Source organism: Heptranchias perlo, chromosome 5 (genome assembly GCF_035084215.1).
Source record: "Heptranchias perlo isolate sHepPer1 chromosome 5, sHepPer1.hap1, whole genome shotgun sequence".
Lineage (NCBI taxonomy): Eukaryota > Metazoa > Chordata > Chondrichthyes > Hexanchiformes > Hexanchidae > Heptranchias > Heptranchias perlo.
Window position 1 is genome coordinate 20584496 of NC_090329.1, and position 21183 is coordinate 20605678.

The 21183-nt window shown below is 41.2% G+C and overlaps 1 protein-coding gene across 9 annotated transcripts in view; it reads left to right on the forward strand.

Moving 5' to 3' along the window:
- Nucleotides 1-19805, forward strand: part of dst (dystonin) — a 394574-nt gene extending 374769 nt beyond the window's left edge. For 4 of the 9 annotated variants that reach the window (XM_067984067.1, XM_067984069.1, XM_067984060.1 and 1 more), the window contains 11 exons: nucleotides 1084-1244; nucleotides 2286-2448; nucleotides 4005-4159; nucleotides 4428-4502; nucleotides 8720-8737; nucleotides 9169-9286; nucleotides 10037-10105; nucleotides 10866-11059; nucleotides 11637-11747; nucleotides 17605-17728; nucleotides 18521-19805. In XM_067984067.1, the coding sequence (XP_067840168.1) occupies nucleotides 1084-1244; nucleotides 2286-2448; nucleotides 4005-4159; nucleotides 4428-4502; nucleotides 8720-8737; nucleotides 9169-9286; nucleotides 10037-10105; nucleotides 10866-11059; nucleotides 11637-11747; nucleotides 17605-17728; nucleotides 18521-18795 (1463 nt within the window). In that variant the 3' untranslated portion in view covers nucleotides 18796-19805. The remainder of the gene's footprint in view (nucleotides 1-1083; nucleotides 1245-2285; nucleotides 2449-4004; nucleotides 4160-4427; nucleotides 4503-8719; nucleotides 8738-9168; nucleotides 9287-10036; nucleotides 10106-10865; nucleotides 11060-11636; nucleotides 11748-17604; nucleotides 17729-18520) is intronic. The other 5 variants (XM_067984065.1, XM_067984061.1, XM_067984062.1 and 2 more) reach the window with 5 other exon arrangements.
- The last annotated feature ends 1378 nt before the right edge of the window (nucleotides 19806-21183 follow it).

Here is a 21183-nt window from a genome sequence, read left to right on the forward strand (position 1 = left end):
CACCACCACCTTCTCAAGAGCAATTCGGGATGGGCAATAAATGCTGGCCTTGCCAGCGACGCCCACATCCCATGAATGAATATTTTTAAAAAATCCTTCTAGAATGTGTTGATCTGGCCCTACCTACAAGTTGCAGATGACCCAGTGTTTGAAAGGGGTTCTTTCCACTGGTAGGCTGTGCCAGTGGAATTCCATTCTGGTTATACAACCAAACTCATGGGTAAGTGAATATGGCAGAGTGAGGTAACAGGGTAACAAGAGTTAAAATCATGAATTTATGCTAATTGGGGTCTTGTTATGTTGATAGGACCCCAAAGCCTTTTTAAAGCTGACTGGGCACAGCATCCAGTGTGCACGCTCAATCTTTAAATCTCCATCTTTAAGGGCGTGAAATTGGAAATAAAACCCCGCTGCATTTCCATTTTCATATATTATAACAGTTCTACATGAGAGACAATCTACTCCTAATAATTTGAAGTCATTTTTACTCTGTAGAAATTCATTTTAATAATTTGAATTGTTATTAAATAACACATCACCAAAGTCAAAAATTAGCACTTCAAAAAATTGAATTATCAGATAATTTGAATTAATTACCAGTATATGTTACATTCCAAGTGGCTTTCGGAATGATGTGAAACCTACAAATTAAACTGTATAGTTTACACAGGACTTTTACATTCTGGTTGCCTTTCAGTTAGTATTAAAAGCTATTCCATGCAAAAAGGAATAGGAGCAATTTAATGCCAGTGTGTTTCTTCTAGTTCAGAACTTCAACAGCAGAAAGTGTGGTTTTATAAATTGATTTCTCAAAACTTTATAAAGTAATTACTTAAAAAAAAAAGATTACATCTTCGCTATATGTGGTCTTGTTGGGTTGTTGAGTTCATTCTCGTAAAGATTTATTCCCTTGCAGTTTAATTTAGTGGGATTCATATCTGCCAAGTTCCTTTATTTGCTCGAGAGGGGGCTTGTGCCTATGGTGGATAACCACTGTATAAGTGTAAGCCACAAGCCAGATCAGAGTTGAAATCATCCTACCACTAAACTATTGCTGACAGCTTGGTGTGGTTTCTCTTGTAGGGAAACGATTCCCGACACAGGCCCTGTATTCACCTGCAACGCAGACGATTGAGACTAAAAATCCACGTGCTAACCTCCTCGTTAGTAAGTGGCAGCAGGTGTGGCTGTTGGCCCTAGACAGACGACGGAAACTCAACGACGCACTGGACAGGCTGGAGGAGGTAAACTTTTTAAACTTCTAGTCTGAAAATTTGAATGGAAAGACGATCAGTAAATTCCTATCAGGCCTGTGTTCTCTCAAATGGAATAAAACCATTTTAAATATTTTACATTTACAAAGAATACAGTTGTGATGCCGAGAATCTTTACGATGTAAAATCCAGCCTTTTGAATGTGGAAATGGTATCATTTCTTAAGTGATGGTAAAAACATTTTGCTGCTCAGTAACTTGCTCCAAGTTGAAATGAGCCGTGGATTTTACCAAATTAGCCTCAAGGGGAGCACCTGGATTGTACCAAATTAGCCTCAATGGGAGCACCTGGATTGTACCAAATTAGCCTTATGGAGAGCTCCTGGATTTTTTTCCTGATCCTATTTTATCATTAATTTTTTAACAGAGAATTGTATAAATCTCAAGTGTAGCTTGCTTTGCTGGATTATATGCAATGTTTTCTGACCAACATTACATGTTTTGTAAAGTACATTCAGCACAGATGTAAGCCATGATAACTTCCCAATGAGTGACTGTTTTTCCCACTAATTTTATGTATGCAGAATTCTCTTTCACAAAGATTAAAGTTGGTAAATAACTGGGTTCAATTATGCATAGCAAATGTCTACTCTAATCATGCAACTGGAACATTTTAATGTTTATATAAGTGAGCCATTAAAATGCTTTGGGTTTGTTTACTTTATTTGGCAAACCAGCTGTTTCCATCATATTAAAATATTACAAATTCAAATACTTTTGTGCCATAAATATTTAATGAATGCTTTTAAAAAAAGAAATGGTTTTGTAACCTGCTCTGACTAGAATTTGCCATAGTATCTCACTACAGTGGTTATTCTTCCAAGTCTTTCTAGGCTGTTTGTGCCAGTGGACTTGGTATCTTGGGGTGGGAAGGGGAAGGAGGCCGAGCCAATTTATGGATTGACCCCTTAAATTTGACCAAAAAATAATCTTAGAGATTATAGGGACGCAAAGCTTTTTTTTCAAAACTGAAATTTGCTGAAAGTTGACGACTAACTTGGTTCTCTTACAGCTGAGAGAGTTTGCCAACTTTGATTTTGATGTTTGGCGAAAGAAGTACATGCGATGGATGAACCATAAGAAATCCAGAGTAATGGACTTCTTCAGGCGCATTGACAAAGATCAAGATGGGAAGATAACAAGACAAGAATTTATTGATGGAATCCTCTCCTCAAGTGAGTCTGAAAAACCTCTTGCAATGTCTGCTGAAAGGGAGTACCTCTATATTTCCCAAGCCTTTGAGTCTCAGGTTCTTACAGCTCAAGATGGGGGTAATTTGGCTCATTGTATTTGTGCCAGCTGTCTGAAAGAGCAATGCTCATTCTCCTTCCATTTTTCTTCCACTGGTAAGGTATTCCACATCCTGACAATCCTCTGCGTGAAGGGGAAAACAACTCTCCTAACTTCTCCCTTTGTTCTTGAGCTGCTAATCTTATACGTAAAGCCTCTAGCTAATGACTCACTGATCAATGGAAATCATTTTTCTTTGTTTACCTTCTCAAAACCCCTCATAACTTTGAATATAAGCAACAAAAAAAACTGCAGAGGCTGAAAATCTGAAGCAAAAATGGAAAATGAACTATTCCTGATGAAGAGTCTATACCTGAAACATTAACTTGTCCGTTCTCTCCACGGTTGCTGGCTGACCTGCTGAGTGTTTCCAATATATTTGGTTTTAATTTCATCATTTTGAATATTTGTATCAAATCTGCTCTCTGTTCTATTGCACGAGTGCATGCCTGTTACTGAATTCTCTCTCTACCCTGATAATCTGTAGTAAAAGTAAAATAAATGAATAAAAAACCCCATTTGTGACATTTTGTCATCTATAAAATACTTGAGTAAAAATTTATTTTGCTGTCTCTAATGTATGACATAGGAACAGGAGTAGGCCATTCAGCCCCTCGAGCCTGTTCTGCCATTCAATTAGATCATGGCTGATTTGTATCTTAACTCCATCTATCCGCCTTGGTTCTGTAACCCCTAATACCCTTACCTAACAAAATCCATCAATCTCAGTTTTGAAATGTTCAATTGACCCCCAGCCTCAACAGCTTTTTGGGGGAGAGAATTCCAGATTTCCACTACCTTTTGTGTGAAGAAGTGCTTCCTGACATCACCCCTGAACGGCCTAGCTCTAATTTTAAGGTTATGCCCCCATATTCTGGATTCCCCCACCAGAGGAAATAGTTTCTCTGTATCTACCCTATCATATCCTTTAATCATCTTAAACACTTCAATTAGATCACCCCTTAATCTTATGTATTAAATGGAATACAAGCCTAGTGTAATTGATAGCTGTTAGCCATGGAGGGAAGCTGAACCTTCTCTCTCTCTCTCTCTCTCACACACACACACACACACTTATTTTCCAGCAAGGGCCATCTGATAACATTCAAGAGTGAGTATCCCAGTGGACCTTTGTTCTGGAGACACTGAGGTTATTTAATACTCTCTGCCACCTTGGCTGAGATCACATAGGTTCAATCCCCGGTCTTTGCTGAGCTAAGACCTTCCTGCTCCACCTGGCCCAGTTCGATACCACCTGCCGAGCCATTGGGGAGCCCAAGTTTCGCTAAGTCTCAAGCTGGTGGGAAGTTAATAATTAAAGGAACCATATCTGTTGTACTGTTATACAGTCATTTAGTTTTCTGCCCAAGTTTAGCTGAGGAGAAGAACATTGTGTCAATAATTAACTAAAAGGAACATATTTATTGCATTGTTTTTGCAGAGTTCCCTACCAGCCGTTTGGAGATGAGTGCGGTGGCAGACATATTTGATCGAGATGGAGATGGCTACATTGATTATTACGAATTTGTGGCAGCACTTCATCCAAACAAGGATGCTTACAAGCCCCTTACTGATGCGGACAAAATAGAGGATGAGGTACACTGCCATGGTGCACAAAATCTAAACTTTATATCCTTGAATGATTTAACACTTGATACAGGAACATTTTAGTCTGCTGTTTGATTCTGGCAGTCAATCCTTTTCTGATTTTTAAAGAAATCCATCTGATTATATTTGTTTTAATTTCTGTATTGATGCTAGATTTGATTTTACTGCTGGTGCTTCTCTGCGTGATCTTTACAATGCACTGAAATGCCTTCAATCTCAACTCGCCATTACCACCTCACGTTGTACTTTATTGTAGGTGACACGGCAAGTAGCAAAATGTAAATGTGCAAAGCGGTTTCAGGTGGAGCAGATTGGGGAGAACAAATACAGGGTGAGTGCTGCAATCTTTACTGTACCTCGGGCTGGGGCTGAACGATTATCTGTTCAACTGTGTAAGTTGTAAGCTTTCGTTCTTTGCATCGCTTAAAAAGAATTACAGCCTAAAATGAATGCCTACCCAGAGAGGCTGTGAATGCAACGATTAATCCCACTGAGTCCATGATAGACCTTCTTACTAAAACAATATTATTCATATCTTGCGCACTATATAGCAATCACCTTTGAGTGCCAAGCTGGTGGAAGAAAATGACTCAACATTTACTTTATAAACTGATAGCGGCAAGCAATCAGCTTTAATCTGGAAACAATCTAAAAACAGATTTGAGGAACGTGCCAACGGCTATAATGATGATTATGACCTTGTATTCAAAGAAACAGTGAGCCTTAATTAAAACCATTGAAACATTGCTGATTTCATGGGTATTTAATGTCAATATGAATTTTTTGATTCCAATTATTTTACCTTTTTTAAAAAAAAAGTTTGGCTACTAACTTGTTAATAGGAGTAAATGCCATAATTTTTATTCACTAGTTCAATGGGCAAGTGCAGGTTTGCTGGGAGTGCTGTTCGGGACAGATGGACTGGTACCCATGGAATCATGCCGCAGGAACCAATACCTTCAAAAGAGGGTCGGGGGAAAATTGACAAGAGAATGGCTCCTATACAGAGACTCCGAAAAGGCCCAAGTGTCAATTAATCTCTTCAAATTGACATCTCACCTTTCCTTGTAGTGTTAAATAATTAATCATTCACAGCAATACAACAGAGCTTTACAAGTATAATTAAACTTGGAAAAGCTGTTGAAGCAACTTATGAAGCAAGGAAGGTCACAACTCTGCAGGACAAAATGGAATTAAAATCTTGTTTTTCTTAATTCACCTTGATTGCGTAATGAGACTATTGTGGTACAACAATAGAATCATACAGCACAGAAGGAGGCCATTTGTCCCTTCGTGCCTGTGCTGCCTCTTTGAAAGAGCTATCCAATTAGTTCCACTCCCCTGCTCTTTCCCCATAGCCCTGCATTTTTTTTCCTTTTCAAGTATTTATCCAACCCCCTTTTTGAAAGTTACTATTGAATCTGCTTCCACCGTCCTTTCAGGCAGTGCATTCCAGATCATAACAACTCACTGCGATTTTAAAAAAAGGTTCTTCTCATCTCCCCCCCCCCCCCCCCACCCCGGTTCTTTTGCCAATGATCTTAAATCTGTGTCCTCTGGTTACCGACCCTCCTGCCAGTGGAAACAGTTTCTCATTACTTACTCTATCTGTATTGTATATATTTAAAATAAAGCAACTTGTAAATAAAAACAGAACATGCTGGTAATGTATAGCAAATTGATCAGCATCTGAAGGAGGAAGCTTAAGGTTATGAAAGTGTCCTTTCATCAGAATTATTTCATCCTATTTCAGATTTTCCAGCTTTTCTTTTTATTTCCACTTCGATTGCAGTCTGTGCTTATCTTGTGAACATCCAGCGAATCAGAGTATACATGCTGTCTGCCTTCTACCTCCTACCCACTTCCAACCCATGTCACAAGGAAATGATTGAGGGAGTGCACAGTTTCCAGCTGTTGCTTCACTGGGCACTCAGTCTGTGTAGTGTTCCTGTATCTTCATATTTAAAAAAAAGTAAAGTAACTTGAAAAAGTAAGGCTGTGAACGTAATGAATCAAGGATAACAGCTGTGCCTATCTACATCTTAACTTTGGTGACGATTAAAGAACACTGTTTCTGTTAAACAAATTCAAAATGTCTGGTGCTACAGGCTTGTAATGGGCATTGTTGAGTCATTATGAGATTAAAAATTAATTTAGCTGCACTGCAGGCCAAGACATCCCAGCCTACCTTCCCTCAGCTCATATCATTGACCCACACAACTTGCCTTGAGCACTGGTTTTCTAATAATTGGACGAAGCCTCATACACAGCTTAAGATTCCACAACCATTACTGTAACTTCATTAATAAAAATGTTAATAATCCCCCTGGAAAGTCCCTTTTTCGTGATAGGAGAGCTAACTTTTATAACCCATATCAACAGAGATGGATGTGAGCATCAGATGTCATCATTTACCTGTTAAGTTCACTTTTATAAAGATAATCTCTTTCTCCCTACTAGATCTCTTGTGCAAGTTCCCTCTCCTCCTTCCTTCTTACAGTCTTGCATAAAATTTTCTGTTTTAATTGAATCCATTTGCAAAGTCACTCCGTAGAGTTGATTATATAAATATTTTTATTTCAGCTCAGAACTCAAGTTATTCAGCCTCTAAACTTCTTAATCTTCAGCAAAGCTAATATTAGAACTGGGGCCATAATCCTACCCTCTGCCTTTTGCCCTCCTGCTTGATTTCAGACCTGAACACCCTACTTTCTAGCATAACAATTCATAAATCTCTTCATCATTTGATAAAGTAAATGTTTCACTTGTAAGTTATGCAGTAATCTCATGGATTGAGCACTTCATATTATTCAGGAAATATCCCACGCACCACTTGACAGCCATCCCAAGCTGCTGCAGTTTCATTGTTAGTTTATGATAGATTTCCGTCCGGTTCTCTTTTTCCATCCTGCACATTCCTTTTTGTATAGGTGTGGAGACAGTGTTCTAATGCTGTCAGAATCAGGATTAGTTTGTCTTTTCTCATTACCAACCAATATCAATTCATCATTTTTCTAACCATGTGAGCTTCTTTATGCAGCTTGTAACAAAAGAAATATTGTTTGCTTAGTTTTCTTGTGTTGAATATAATGTCATTACTTGCAATATTCTTTGGAAATCTCTAATTACAGAAAAAAAACTTGTAACTTCAACAGATGCTGTATAAATGTTCCTGTTAAACTATAGAATAATGTGCCAGTTACATTGCATAATTGTCATTTTGTGGTACAATCTTATATTCTAAACATATAATACTGTGCTGCAGATTTTGCATTTGGGCATCGGAGATAAGACTACCTGAAAATGGGTTGTCTCACACCCCTTGTATAGTACATCATCCGCAATGTATTAATGCTTAAAAGGGACTTAAGCTGTAGTGTCTTTAATGTATATTTCTATAGAAATTTCACCACCAGTCAACTAGTGCAATAAGTTATGAATGCCTTTTGGTGTGGAGTTCTGCCTCCGACTTAGCAGTGTGACCAATGACTATAATGTTTGCCTGCACCCAATACTGCCCTGCCCTGCAACTGGACATAACTTCCAAATGCTAGGAATAAGCAAAACTGTAGCAAACATTCCTCCATTCTGTCACTGACTGAGGGAGGTTTGTGTTTGAGGGAGCTGATGTGGTCAGTCTTGTTAACATTCAGTATGTTTGGTGTTACCATTTTCAGAACCAGGGAACTTGTTGGAAAATCTCTAGTAAATGCTTCTTTCTTTTAGCAATCCCACCTTAACAATAGTCCAGCAGCTAAATGCAGCCGGTATTGTCTGAAGGTGGTATTGCTAAAAGATACTAACAAAGTTTAGCAAGATTTTCTTGTTAAGAGTTCTTCATTGCTGAGGAACGTATGTAGAAAACAATTCTGTATTTTAATTTTTCAATGAGGTAACAGTGGAAAAAACAAATTGATGTAATTTCCTTTGGAAATGTATTTGAGTTCATTGTCAGTGGTAAAATGCACCACCTATGTGGTACTACGTCATACAAACAAGGAACTATTCGATTTCTAGTCTGTACTGAGTCAATCTCAGCCAAGACAATGGTGGGGCTGCTACAGTTGGCTTTGGTTTTTCCTGGGTCAAGAAGGGGGAGGGGGGAAATCACCTGAGAATGCAACTCCTGATAGCTCTCCAGTGACTTGTGTTAATAACGTACTTGTGTGTGGATGTCCATTGAGAACAACTGTGATGTTCTGCATGATCGAGAAGCCTGCCAACAATTGTTCTCTAACTTCACACACAAAGAACACACTTGGTTGAGGCACTGGAAGGTTGTCAGCACCAGTGGGACTTTAGCCCAGCATATATTACTAGCTCAGAAAAGAAGGGAAGAAATGTTAGTGTTGTACTCTATTATGATACAGGAATGACACCATACACCTTAGAAAGTTCTGTACTGGCCTGCTTTAACTTGTATGAAGATCAGAAATGTCACCTTCAATTTTGTGAATGAATATAGTCAATTAATAGCACTATTATATTTCAAAACAAAAGTTGCTGTGACTAATTTTCTTTTTCTTCATATTCTCTTCCATGACTTAGTTCTTCCTGGGAAATCAGGTACAGAACTACATAAATGTCTGATGTATTTTACCTGTTGTATTGTGTGCTGTGGGCCAGTAACTGCTGCTTTGTGGCTTTCAAACTCTAAACCAGTCGGAAACAGAGAGAAATTTTCCAGTCTGTTGCCCGTTAGCTTCTTTTTGAATGTTGGGCAGTTTCTGGGGTTGTTTCTGCTGCTATAAAAGTAAAAGATTGCGCTGTTCATTTCCTTTTTAATTGTTCTTCGTATTTTCAAATCAGCTGTGTAAAAGGTGGCCGGGGCGGGTGGAATAAAGCTTGCAACTGCAAAAATAAATGCTTGATGCAACATGAATGATTACAAATTGGAAGAGAAAATCACTAGTGTTATGATTATCATTTAATTTTTTTTAATTCTCACTTTAAAGGTTAAACTGCTTCTTAAGTGTTTCTTGCTGCCCTTTTTGCAGTTTGGTGACTCGCAGCAGCTACGGCTTGTCCGCATCCTGCGCAGTACGGTCATGGTTCGTGTCGGGGGAGGGTGGATGGCGCTGGATGAGTTTTTGGTGAAAAACGACCCCTGCAGAGGTAAGTTATGAAATATACTTTGGTTGGCTGTACCAATCACCTGCTTCAACAGCGGTGGTTCTTGTCGTACAGTCTAATACCTCTTTGCAAGATAATCGTGCACTTGCCTGTTTGAAATGTCAATGGATTTTTTTTTTAAGCTATTTGTTTAGTAAGAGAGAGGCACTTGCAGGCAAGAATGGCTTGAAACAGGCTCCATCAGTGGATCAGTGAGTAATGCAGCGTTTTGGTGGGACACTAAAGTTAGCATTAGTCTTAATAGGGTATTGGGGGGGGGGTAAAGAATCAGTCAGAACTGCTGCTTAGTGACCTTTGCTGGAAATTGTACATGTGTGGAATGGATGGGGCTCACCTGCGATACCTACCTTTGTGGTTTAGTAGCTAGTTGACACTCTGAGCTCAAACGCAAAGAATGGGTGAAAGTAGTACAGCCTGCCTGCGGCCCATACCCCACCAACTTTTCCGGGGGAGGGGGTGGGGGGGGTTGAGAATTTACCAATTTGTAAACTAGTACGTGGCAAAAATTGAATTGGAAATTTTTATTAGCAAGAATGAAAGCTTTCGTTGCACAAATGACTTGAGTATTGTGGAATAATTATAAGATTATTTATACGTTAAAAGGAGCTCTGAATTCTTTAAATGATCTCTCAGATGTTGGTTTTATCCGTCCTGTGCGTGGTCCTATTTCCTACTGAAAGTTTCTTCTCCATTTCCTTTGATGTGATGAAATCCCTTTATCATTTCTTCTAGTTCATCATCATGGGAGTAAAATGTTGCGTTCGGAATCAAACTCTTCAATTACCAGTCAGTCTCCTATAGGTTGGCAATCCTCTGTCTCTTTTCCTTCTCCTGTGTGCTTTCCTATTCTGTATGGCTTAACCCTCCTAGCAGCTTACAGCAGGCTTTTCGTGTTTTTTTAAAAAAAGAGAACTGTAATCCGATGCGTTTTTAGTTTTTTTTTAACCAAATACAGAATGATCACTCATTTTGAAATGCATGTGAAGTTGCTTATATGACTTTTTTCTTTTACCCGCAGTAATACTCACTGCAAGTAAGTGGTCACCTTGTCTGGTATTGTAGCATCCTCCTAAGTGGAATGTACACATCTGTTCTGCCTGAAAGTGGTGTGCTGTTTTGAGCTTCTGCACAAGTTTTTTTGGAATTGGGTTTGCTTTAGTGGATCCCCTGGGCTTCTTTAAACTGACTGCATGATGTTAATGTAGTCCGAACTCTCTGTAGTTCACAACATGAAACTCAACTGAAACCTTTGATACTATCAGAATTTAAAAATTTTTTTTTTCCTTTCCATTTAAGTTTTCAAAATTTGCTGGGCTAATCCATGTCATGTTGCATACATACACCAGCCCAAATGTTGAGTGCTGCTGTCTCAGGTTCTGTTGCTGGTATGGATAGGCTATCAATTCAGATTTCAGTATCGTTTCATCATCCTGTTACCACTTTTTAGTCCTCCTGTTCATTTTTTTTTTCCACACTTCACCTTGTCATTGCAAGTTTGGTGCTGAATTGTGGTGACGCCGATGATTTGAATTTGAACTTTTGTTTCATTCCTTTCTTTCAGCAAAGGGCAGAACGAATGTCGAACTGCGTGAGAAGTTCATTCTTCCCGAGGGCACCAGTCAGTCCATGGCCGCCTTCCGACCGCGGGGTCGGAGGTCACGGCCATCTTCGAGGGCCGCTTCTCCCAACAGGTCAACTTCTAGTGCCACTCAGAGTGTGTCAGTTCCACCAGCTGCTACAAGTACTCCTCCTAAGGTAATGTTGAAAGCAGTGTAATTCAGTTGAATGTATGTCGTGCGCTAACTTTTTATCAGTATAGTTTAGCGAGACTGTTACTTTAACACAATGCAGAGCTCAGGTAATTTGATTTTAATGGCTAATGCTTATGTTCAACATCTGTTTAATTGTTCCAAACTCTCTTGTTGTTCAATTACATTGTCACAGTGATCTCCTTTTTACACTGCTGTTCCATTACATTGCTGCTGATCTAATTACACTGCCAGAGCCGCCGTAACATTTTTTTCAGGTTTCTTTTCATTTCAGTTTTTGTGTGGAGGATTGGCTGTGAAGCATTAGCAAGCTTGCAGTCACTATAACCCTATAACCCAATAACCCGTCACAGGAAGCCAAACGCATGCCAGAAGTCGCTGTACTAACCTTACTCACCTTGACTCTTCATTTAGAGGGAATCACAGAAGAGTCTTCATCATTGCATTTTTAATTTTACTCCTCCGTACTTACATTTCCTCCTCCATGACACTGTTTATTCCTGATCATTTTATTTTATTGTCTTAATTTCCATTCATTTTCAATGTATCCTTGTTTCATACAGACACCCCAACATTTAATCCGCAATTATGATAAACCATGGTTGACAAACAGCAAAACATCAAGTCCTTATAAGTCACCAGAGTCCCCAGAACGCCGAATCCCATCTCCAGAGGTATAGTACGGTGAAGTACGCCCAGTCTAAGAAACATGCATTGGTGGTGGTCAAATCATTTTACGTCGTTTTGACCCTGAGTTTAGTTAGCTGTCGTAGTGAGGGTTGTAACTCAACTTTTGTTGCTTGGAAGATTCTGGAAAGAATTTTTTGTGCTGTTTTTCAGGATTCCAAATGTTGTTTTTATTTTCTCTATCCTACGTAATAGTTTGCGATGTGAAACCAAAACACAGTGGGAAAAGCTGAACTTTAAATACTCTTGTGAATCCCTCTTAAAATTCTGCATCATCTTTCAAAAAAAACAATGGGTTAAACCAGTTTACGTGGCAACAGTGCACACGTTGCAGGCCCAATGAGTCAGTTAGTGATTCAAGACCTTTGCACTTCAGTAATGTATTCTTAAAGATTTATTGCTGGAACTAAACATTTTGGATTGCTAGATTCAGTGACTGAAGTCAACTTTATGGTCAAAGTTCACTTTTTAACGACAGCAAAGCAGACACAAGCATTTAAGCAATTTTTTTGGGGGGGGGTGGGTGTGGGGGGAGGCTAAGCAAAGGGGACAGGAGCAGTTGAGGATTTGGCATCTTTGATCTATTAATGAACTGGAGTTTTATCCTATGTCATTAGTTTGCATATATTTAATAGGTCTGACGGGAGCAGTCTGAATTCTAAACTCCAGGTTAAAGAATATTTGAAACTTTGAATCCTGAAAAAGAGGACTTGTTACAGCCTTGTTACTTTTTTCTTAATCTATAACACTAGAAAGTAGTTGAGATTTTTTTTTCCACACTTCTGCTGAGCACTTCCTTTTACGTATCCTGACCTCTCAGATCTAGCGTTCATTTTTCTTTTCAGATCCTTCTCTCTTGTAAAGCCCTCGATCTCAAAACACTCACTTCTCTTCGTTCATTTCATTTTGTTTCAGTGCACAGAGGGAAACCGTGTGTACGGCCTCGGTCTTTCTGAAGCACTTTTCTCTTTTTCTTATCTCAAAAGCTTCACCTGCCTTCTTGTGCATGATGGAGCAGTTTGCTGTCAGTGTAATCCACACTGGGTCATAACCCTCTTGTTACAAAACAGTTTTTTCTTGCGGAGCGTTTACGATTGCAGATCTCCTGGGTGTTTTTTTTCCCCCCTGAAACCAGTTCAGCTTTGCACCATTTAAAGCTATATGAAACCGTACTTTAAATCCTGCGGGGCGAGAGTGGGGTGGGGAGGGGGATGGTAGTTTCTACGTGGGTTCTCCCGATCTTCCGCCGTAATTTCAGCGGAAACTCTGGAGGAGGAACAGCGTAAATGGCCGCTTTTCGCCATTTGCGCCATTTCTCTGGAGGGTTTCCACCAATTCTGCGCTGAAGTTACAGCAGCAGATTGAGCAAATACCCCACAGAAAGTCCAAGTGTGAGGGTGTGTTTAAAAAAAATACTTAATTAGTACTTCAAACTTTGTGTTTAGGGCTCTGAGAATGTGGACCAGGCAGGGCCCAAGTTCAATCTGTACTGAGTTAGCTGATGATGTGACAGTTGATGTGTTACAGTTATCGCCCTCAGAACAGCTCGGCTGGGAAGTGGCAAAAATAAGCCAACTTCTTGCTCACTATCCGGGACACTCTGCTGGCAGGTGCACATGTGTAAGTGACAGAAACACAAAAACAGAAAATGCTGGACACGCACAGCAGGGCAGTTGTGGAGAGAATGGACAAGTTAACGTGTTGGGTGCAAACCATTCTTCAAAACTGAGTTCTGAAGAAGGGTTTATACCCAAAATATTAATTGCCCATTCTCCGCACAGATGCTAATTCACCAGCTGCGAGTTTCCAGCGTTTTCTGTTTATTGTTTCAGATATCCGCATCTCCAGTATTTTGCTTTTTACTTGTAAGTAGCAGTGAATGATAAGGTGAGGCTCAGATATAATGCATCTCTCCACAGTCAAATGGCCCTTACTGCCTAGACTTGGACATGAAGAATGGCTACATGGAACCAGAGGGCTGGTAGCACACAGGGAACTGTGCCCTAGTATGAAAAAGGACAGGGGAGGTATATTAATTATAGGGGAAAAAAAGCTGAGATTGAATTTGATTTGAAATGTACTGAAAGTTAAATTTCTGGATCCTTATCTAAATACCCTTGTGAAAACTGCAGAGATAGTTGTGCAAAGGTTTGAACAAGGTGCTGAGACATGTTGGTCATTTTCTGCTTTATACCAAACTATGAATCTGTGTGGCAGTATGAGGAGCTGTGCATGGAGCAAGCTGTTCATTGACACAAACTTGAGAATTCTGAAAAATCACTTGTCTGGAGGACAGGGTGTTGTCACAATTAAGCACCGAGACCTTAGTTTGAGCCTGAGATAGGCCGATGAGATGAAAGTCTCTTCTAGCAGTGTTCGAGCAGTTTCCGCTTGCATTTGTCACGATCAGTCCTAAAACTAGTCCAACAACATCGAACTTCTCCCTACTGCTAGCTTGGTGAAATTGAAAGGTCCAAATACTACAGCATAAGATGCTCTTCTAACCTTGGTATCCCGGTGGATTGTCACGGTCCCTGAGCTGCATGTAGTCTATAGGCACTTTTAAATGGACGTTGTACCACCAATGTCCAGACTGTGATACTCCTGCTGCCAATGGTATTTTAATATCAAGCAGGTGAACTCCATTTGCTACAGACCCATATTTCAGGGGTTACCAAGGGCAGAGGTCAGAGGAGAAGAAGCCCCTCTTTCTGTTGACTCTGCAATGAGGGAAGCAGCATAAAGGGGTGGTAAGAAGGAGAGAGCAATGCTCTGAAGCCATGGACCTTGGGCACATCTGGTCTGGAGCCCGGTAACAGTGTAAAAATACTTCATGCAATCACCGGATACAAAGAGAACATCTTGTTTCTCTGGATTATCACTTTGAGCACAAAGATTAACAAAACAATTTTTTACAAAAAGTCGGCTTCAATTGTAACGTCATACTTTTACCTTGGTGCTGTGATAACATTAAATGAAGATAAGTGAGTATGATGCTGATACCCTACTTATATTTCAGAACCACTTGCATTGAAATATAACCTTCCCATTGTGCTGAATGTAAGGGGCAGATTTGGAAACACTGTGGATATGATTTTGTAGTAATATATGCATGTGTGCACTTACTATGAAATCATGTTCGATCTTCCAATTGTGTGTGCAGACCTTCTGCGATGTCAGGGAAAGCCCTTTACACACCAGCGATGCTAACATGTAGTTGGGACTGTCAGGGTGGGCTTTGAGTTCGGCCCACCCATAGCCCTTCGCACAGCGAGCTGATCCAGTGGCAGACCCTGTTACTTTGCTTTCTGAAAGCAGGGATCAAAATTACCCGTCGTGTGTCTGTGTATATATATCCTGCCTAAGGCAAGATGTATGTCACTTTAATTCTGCTAGAGTGCTGCCTCTGCAGAGTGTGTTGAAAATAAATATTTTCCGCCACTTTGACATTCATCTTGTTCTGTGTATGATTGGAAATGAGCTAGTTTTGAGGGGGGGGGGTGGGTGCACGGTGGGAGTGGAATCACAGGGATGTTCCAGCCTGTCCCTTTTTAAGAGGCGTTTAGAGAGAACCCTGTCCTCTTCCTGCACAGTATTGATGCCCCCCAGTGGTCACCTTTTAGTTTCTTAAATTGCTTTCATTACCAGTTCCACTGCATCTGCTCCCTCACCACAGAACCTTCTTTAACTGCAGCTCAGAACACTCGGGAATTAGCTCTGTGGGCTTTTTTTCCCTGTTTGCTTGTTTACTTTAGGTATTTTAAACCAAGTTCTTGGGGGGGATCTCTGGAACGTAGTAAAACAAAGGTCAGTTATTCCTGGTGCCTTCTCAACCATTACTGCGCCATGCGTGAGAATTGCAGGAAGGGAAAACGGGGGGGAAAAGATTCCAAAAGCAGCCCTCTGTTATGGAATGGAGCTGGCCGAGACGAATAAGTAATTGAAGGCATTGAGCCATTGCTACTCCTCCTCCTTTATTTCTGAAGTAAAAAGTTCTTCACGCTCGAGTCCAACTCTGGGACTACAAATAAAGCTCACAACTAAGTGGGTGGTTAGAACACCTGATTATTCCAATCGGAACACTGCAGAACTATTTATTTTAGGCCTTGGTTTGTGCTGTGTAAGTTTCCTAGGTTTACGTGGCGTATGATGAGAAGTAGAGAAAAGACAGATTGTGCACTTTCATTCTTTGAATGAATGTATATTCCATCACTACTACTTCTGTGGGCTGGTAATCCATCTTCAACCAAGGTGTTTCAGCATCCCACTGGGGTGCTAAATTCACCAGCATACTGGACTTGCGATTATAATAAATGATTTATATTTTGTTTATAGTTATGAAAAATTCCCTCTGGTTTACATTATAGAGTTTGGTGTGTGCCCCCTAAGTGTGAAGATGCAAGTTCCTCTGGGGTCATTTGCTGGGGTATAGGTGCCCCTGGGAGTTGAAGCAATCTTTAAGCACTTTTACATTTACGGTTTGGATTCTGGGGAGCCGGGCTCAAACTCGGACCTTCTGCGCGCCGCTCTCTCCTATTTATCTCAACTTATTGTTGCTACTCCAAGTTACGGCTTGGTTGGAACCCATGATTATTTGGGGAATGGGAGGGAGCCTGTCACCATGCTTTTTTTCAGGTGTCAGCTGTGGCTGGGTGGTAGCACACTCACCTCTGAGTCAGAAGGTCGTGAGTTCAAGTCCCACTCCAGTGACTTGAGCACAAAATCTAGGCTGACACTTCAGTGCAGAACTGAGGGAGTGCTGAATTGTCGGAGGTGCCATCTTTCGGGTGAGAGGTTAAACTGAGGCTTCGCCTGCCCCCTCGGGTGGATGTAAAAGATCCCATAGTGCTATTTTGAGTGAGAGCAGGGGAGTTCTCCCTGGTGTCCTGGCCAATATTTATCCCTGAACCAACATCATTAAAACAGACTCTCTGGGCTGAGGGGTGACCTGATAGAGGTCTTTAAGATAATGAAAGGGTTTGATAGGGTAGACATAGAGAAAATGTTTCCGCTTGTGGGGGTGTACAAAACTAGAGCTCATAAATATAAGATAGCCACTAATAAATCCAATAGGGAATTCAGGAGAAACTCCTTTACCCAGAGAGTGGTGAGAATGTGGAACTCGCTACGACAAGGAGTAGTTGAGGCGAATAGCATAGATGCATTTAAGGGGAATCTAGATAAACACATGAGGGAGAAAGGAATAGAAGGATATGCTGATAGGGTGAGATGAAATTGGGAGGGAGGAGGCTCGTGTGGAGCATAAATGCTGGCATAGGGCCGAATGGCCTGTAATGTGTTCTAGACACTATGTACGGTCAATATCTCATTGCTATTTGTGGGAGTTTGCTGCCTGCAAATTGGCTTCCGCGTTTCCTACGTTACAACAGTGACTATAATTTAAAAATACTTCATTGGCTGCAAAGCACTTTGGGACGTCCTGAGGTCGTGAAAGGCGCTATATAAATGCAAGTCCTTTCTTTCTTTAGCAGGAACCAAAACGGCAGATGACAAGACCATAAACATTGTGGGTCTGCTATGCTCCTGGGTCTCTGGATTAGCCCCCCGACCCCCACCCCCCCACCCCCTCCCCTTTATATTAGAGTGCCATGGACATTGGGAGGAGTGCACAGCTGCATTCTCTGAGAATAACCTTTTATCTCCAGAGTTAAGTTACTTACTGTGTTAATTAGCCAGATGTAAAGGTTAATCCTTTGAAGCAGCAGCAGGAGGATATTACATCCTCTCTGTCCCAAACAAATCATTATTCTGATATTCACATGCATTAATATATCTTGAGAAGTAAATTAGAAAGAAAATTGACCACAGTATATTGTGATCTAGGTAACTCCGATCCAGGGAAGCAAACTGCGACCGCCTGGGTATCTTTCAGGAAAAAGTTTTCACTCTGGAGACGACAGCAATTTAATACCAACCCCTCCTTCTAGGGGGCGGTCACAAGTACCAGGTGAGTGTTCTATGGTGAATGTAATCTTACCGTTTTATATATTCGTAGAGTAGACTTTACATGGACTTTGAAACTTTCCAGGCCGAGAATTGCTGCAGAAAGATCCTTTGGTGGCTCACTTGGTGAATACGCTGCCAAGTATGATATGAAACTGTATGAAGCTGGAAGATCCCTGGGATACAATGGGCCTGAGCATGACTGAACTAAAAGATTGGGAGGGGTGGGGGAGATGGAAATGGAAATCAGCCTAGGTTCCCAATTCTAGTTGTTAGAAAAGCACCTGTTCAAAAACGCCTGTGGATGAGAACAGGATTGTGCTGAGCTGTGACGCCCCGCACAGTCAAACAGGCTCCTGAAGCCCCCTTTCTTGCCTCACAAATGAACAATGGTCACTTGGGCACATTACTGGTGGGTAACTAGTGCCTTTGGAACCATCCCCTAGCAACGGTCGGGGCAGATGTCGGTGGTGGGGGGGGGCTGGAACTTCAGGGGGAGATTTTCTGCTTCAGCACTCCTGGGACAAACTGGGAGTGTTTATCAGGAAATTATGGGCTAGGTTTGCACAATTTTCCGATTATGTACTCCTGGGAAGTGCCAGAGGGGCGTCAAATTTCCTGAAGCGAGTCTCAAAATCTGCATACTTATTTGTTGCGACCAAATTGTCTCAATCTTTCTCCCTTTACACATGGTGGTCAGAGGTGGCAGTAAATCTGGTGCAAGGTTATTTGAATCTTATAATCACGTATAAAATGGATTGATTTAACTTGTGTATCTGTATTTTTTTTAATCTAGCCCTAGAATCGAGAAAAGCCCGAAGTCGGCCCACGAGCCGAGCAGGGAGCAAGACCGGCAGTCGAGCCAGTAGTCGCCGCGGCAGTGATGCTTCCGATTTTGACATTTCCGATATCCAGTCTGTGTGCTCAGATGTTTCAGAGACAGTGCCTGACACTAGCAGATCAGGGTCACGAGCAGGATCTCGGCCATCTTCAGCGAAACCTTCGAAAATCCCTACACCGTCGAGGAGGTCTCCCGCGGCTAGCAAACTGAGTACGGCCTCCAAAAGATAGTGCGATCGGCCCTGCGGAGTTCTCCGGAGTCATTTAATAGTGCAGTCCTTGGGATGTAAAATATTCTGTAGAATCTGTTGTGAAATATTGCAAAAAGGTGGACTTTTGATGCTGCAGAATGGCCTTATTTGTGTGTTTGTCTTGTAAGGTATGTTATTTTATGTGAATAATTATTTTGTTCATTTTTTTCTGTTGATGCCATATCCTCTGGAGGGAAAATTAAAAAGAGCTTTTAAGAAAGATGTAAGTTAAACTAATATTTTTACATGGTAATGTGGAATTAGGTAACTATTGCTGAAAGCTGTTTCTGAATGTACTGTTAAAAACAAAATCCCAGGAACGTGTCTTGTCAATAAGCAGGCAGATTAGTCCATTGTTTGCTAACAGCTCTGAATACCTCATGCACAATTCAATGAGGCAATGCTGAATTTTGTGAAATAATCTTTATTTTGCTCAAGAGCTGATTTTTCTCAATTAAACATGAAGCAAATGTCTGTGTCCCAGGTAGAAAGGGACATAAACAGTCGATCCGCACTACCTTAATGTAGCAAACTGAATTTACTCACAACTGTTTAGTTAACACACTTGCGTCGGCTGGTTAAGAAGACACTTAGAAAAAAATCCTGCAGCATTTTTTGTGCCATTTTATTTAGCTGGGATCAAACTGCCATTGTTAAAACTCCCCTGCCCTCCCCACAACAAGTCATTTGTACTAATAATAATAATTAATATATAAGTATGAAGTGTGTTGATGTCAATGTGAAATTTTCTTTTGCTTGAGTGGAAGATAATTGTATTATTGATCCCATTTTGTATTAAAGCAAAGTTGCTTGCAGTAAGTCGCAAACTGAATCATCCCTACTTACTTTACAGCAGTCCTTCATGCAAGACCATTTGTTTATTTATTCAAAAAAGCAAATGTTAATTTACTGTGGGCTTACAGCAGTAAAATGAATGACCCACAAGGGTTTCCTCCAAATGCTTATTAAAGCATTTTTTTCAGACTACAACAGTTTTTATTCTTTGTGCTTCACTTCATCCATGATAACGTTGCGGATTTGGGAGCTCAGGATATAAGTGTGAAACAACAACTACTTGCATTTATATAGCGCCTTTAATGTAGAAAAATGTCCCAAGACGCTAAGGGCGGGGGGGGGGAAAAATAGACACTGACTCCAAAGGAGATAGTAGGAGGGGTGACCAGAGGGTTTGGTCAAAGAAGTGAACTATAAGGAGGGTCTTAAAAGGAGGTGGAGGGGTTTAAGGAGGGAATTCCTGAGTGTGGGGCCTAGGCAGCTGAAGGCACGGCTGTTAATGGTGGGGCAAAAGAAGTGGGCGATGCGCAAGAGGTCGGAGTCAGAGGAATGAAGAGTTCGGGAGAGGAAGTTGTAGGGCCGGAGGGGGCTACAGGAACAGGGACGGTGGAGGCTATGAGGGGATTTAAACACAAGAAAGGGAATTTCTAATTTGAGGCATTGGGGGACAGGGAGCCAATGCAGGTCAGCAAGGGAAGCGGTGATGAGTGATCAGGACTTGGTGTAAAATAGGATATGGGCAGCAGAGTTTGGATGAGGTGAAGTTTACGGAGGTTAAAGGATGGGAGAGCAGCCAGGAGAGCACAGGAATACTCGTATCTGGAGATGACCGAAGTATGGATGAGGATTTTACTGGCAGATGCAGCTGATGTTTTGAAAGTAAAAATAGGCAGTCTTTCTGAAGGAGAGGATATAGTGTCAGAAGCTCGGCTCAGGATCACATAGAACGCTGAGGATCAGCCTGAGACCGTGGCTGAGGAGAACGCAGTTGGTGACGGAAAACGGAATTTGTGATGGGGTGTCAAAGAGGATGGTCTTCAGTGTTCAGCTGGAGGAAATTGTGACTCATTCGAGACTGGATGTCAGGCAAACCGTCTGACAGGACAGAGGCAGTGGAGAGGTCGAGCGGTGATTGAAAGATAGGGCTGGGTGTCATCAGTGTACATGTGGAAGCTGGTGTACATGTCTGCTGGTGATGGTGCTGGCAGCACGTCTCTTTCTTCACTGTTGCTATATCTTCTCCTTCCACCAGAGGGGGTAGGGTAGCCTCAGCCACTGCCTGCTCTATAACTGACATCAGATTCCTGATTGGCATGTACAAGCCATACCTAGACTCAGACTGTCCAAGCTTTTCATCTTCACGTGCTGCTTAAGTGGATGCCATTGACCCATATATAAAGTTTAAATCTGTTTTCCCATTAATTTACATATGTCTCAAGGTGTGGATACTAGGTGTTCTGAGTGCACTAATGCGGCAACAATCCCAGAAGAGCTCATTCCAAGCCTTCAGCCGCACAGGACTCCAGTGAGTAAGAAATCTGAGCACTAACAGAACTGAGTTGCTTTGGCTTTG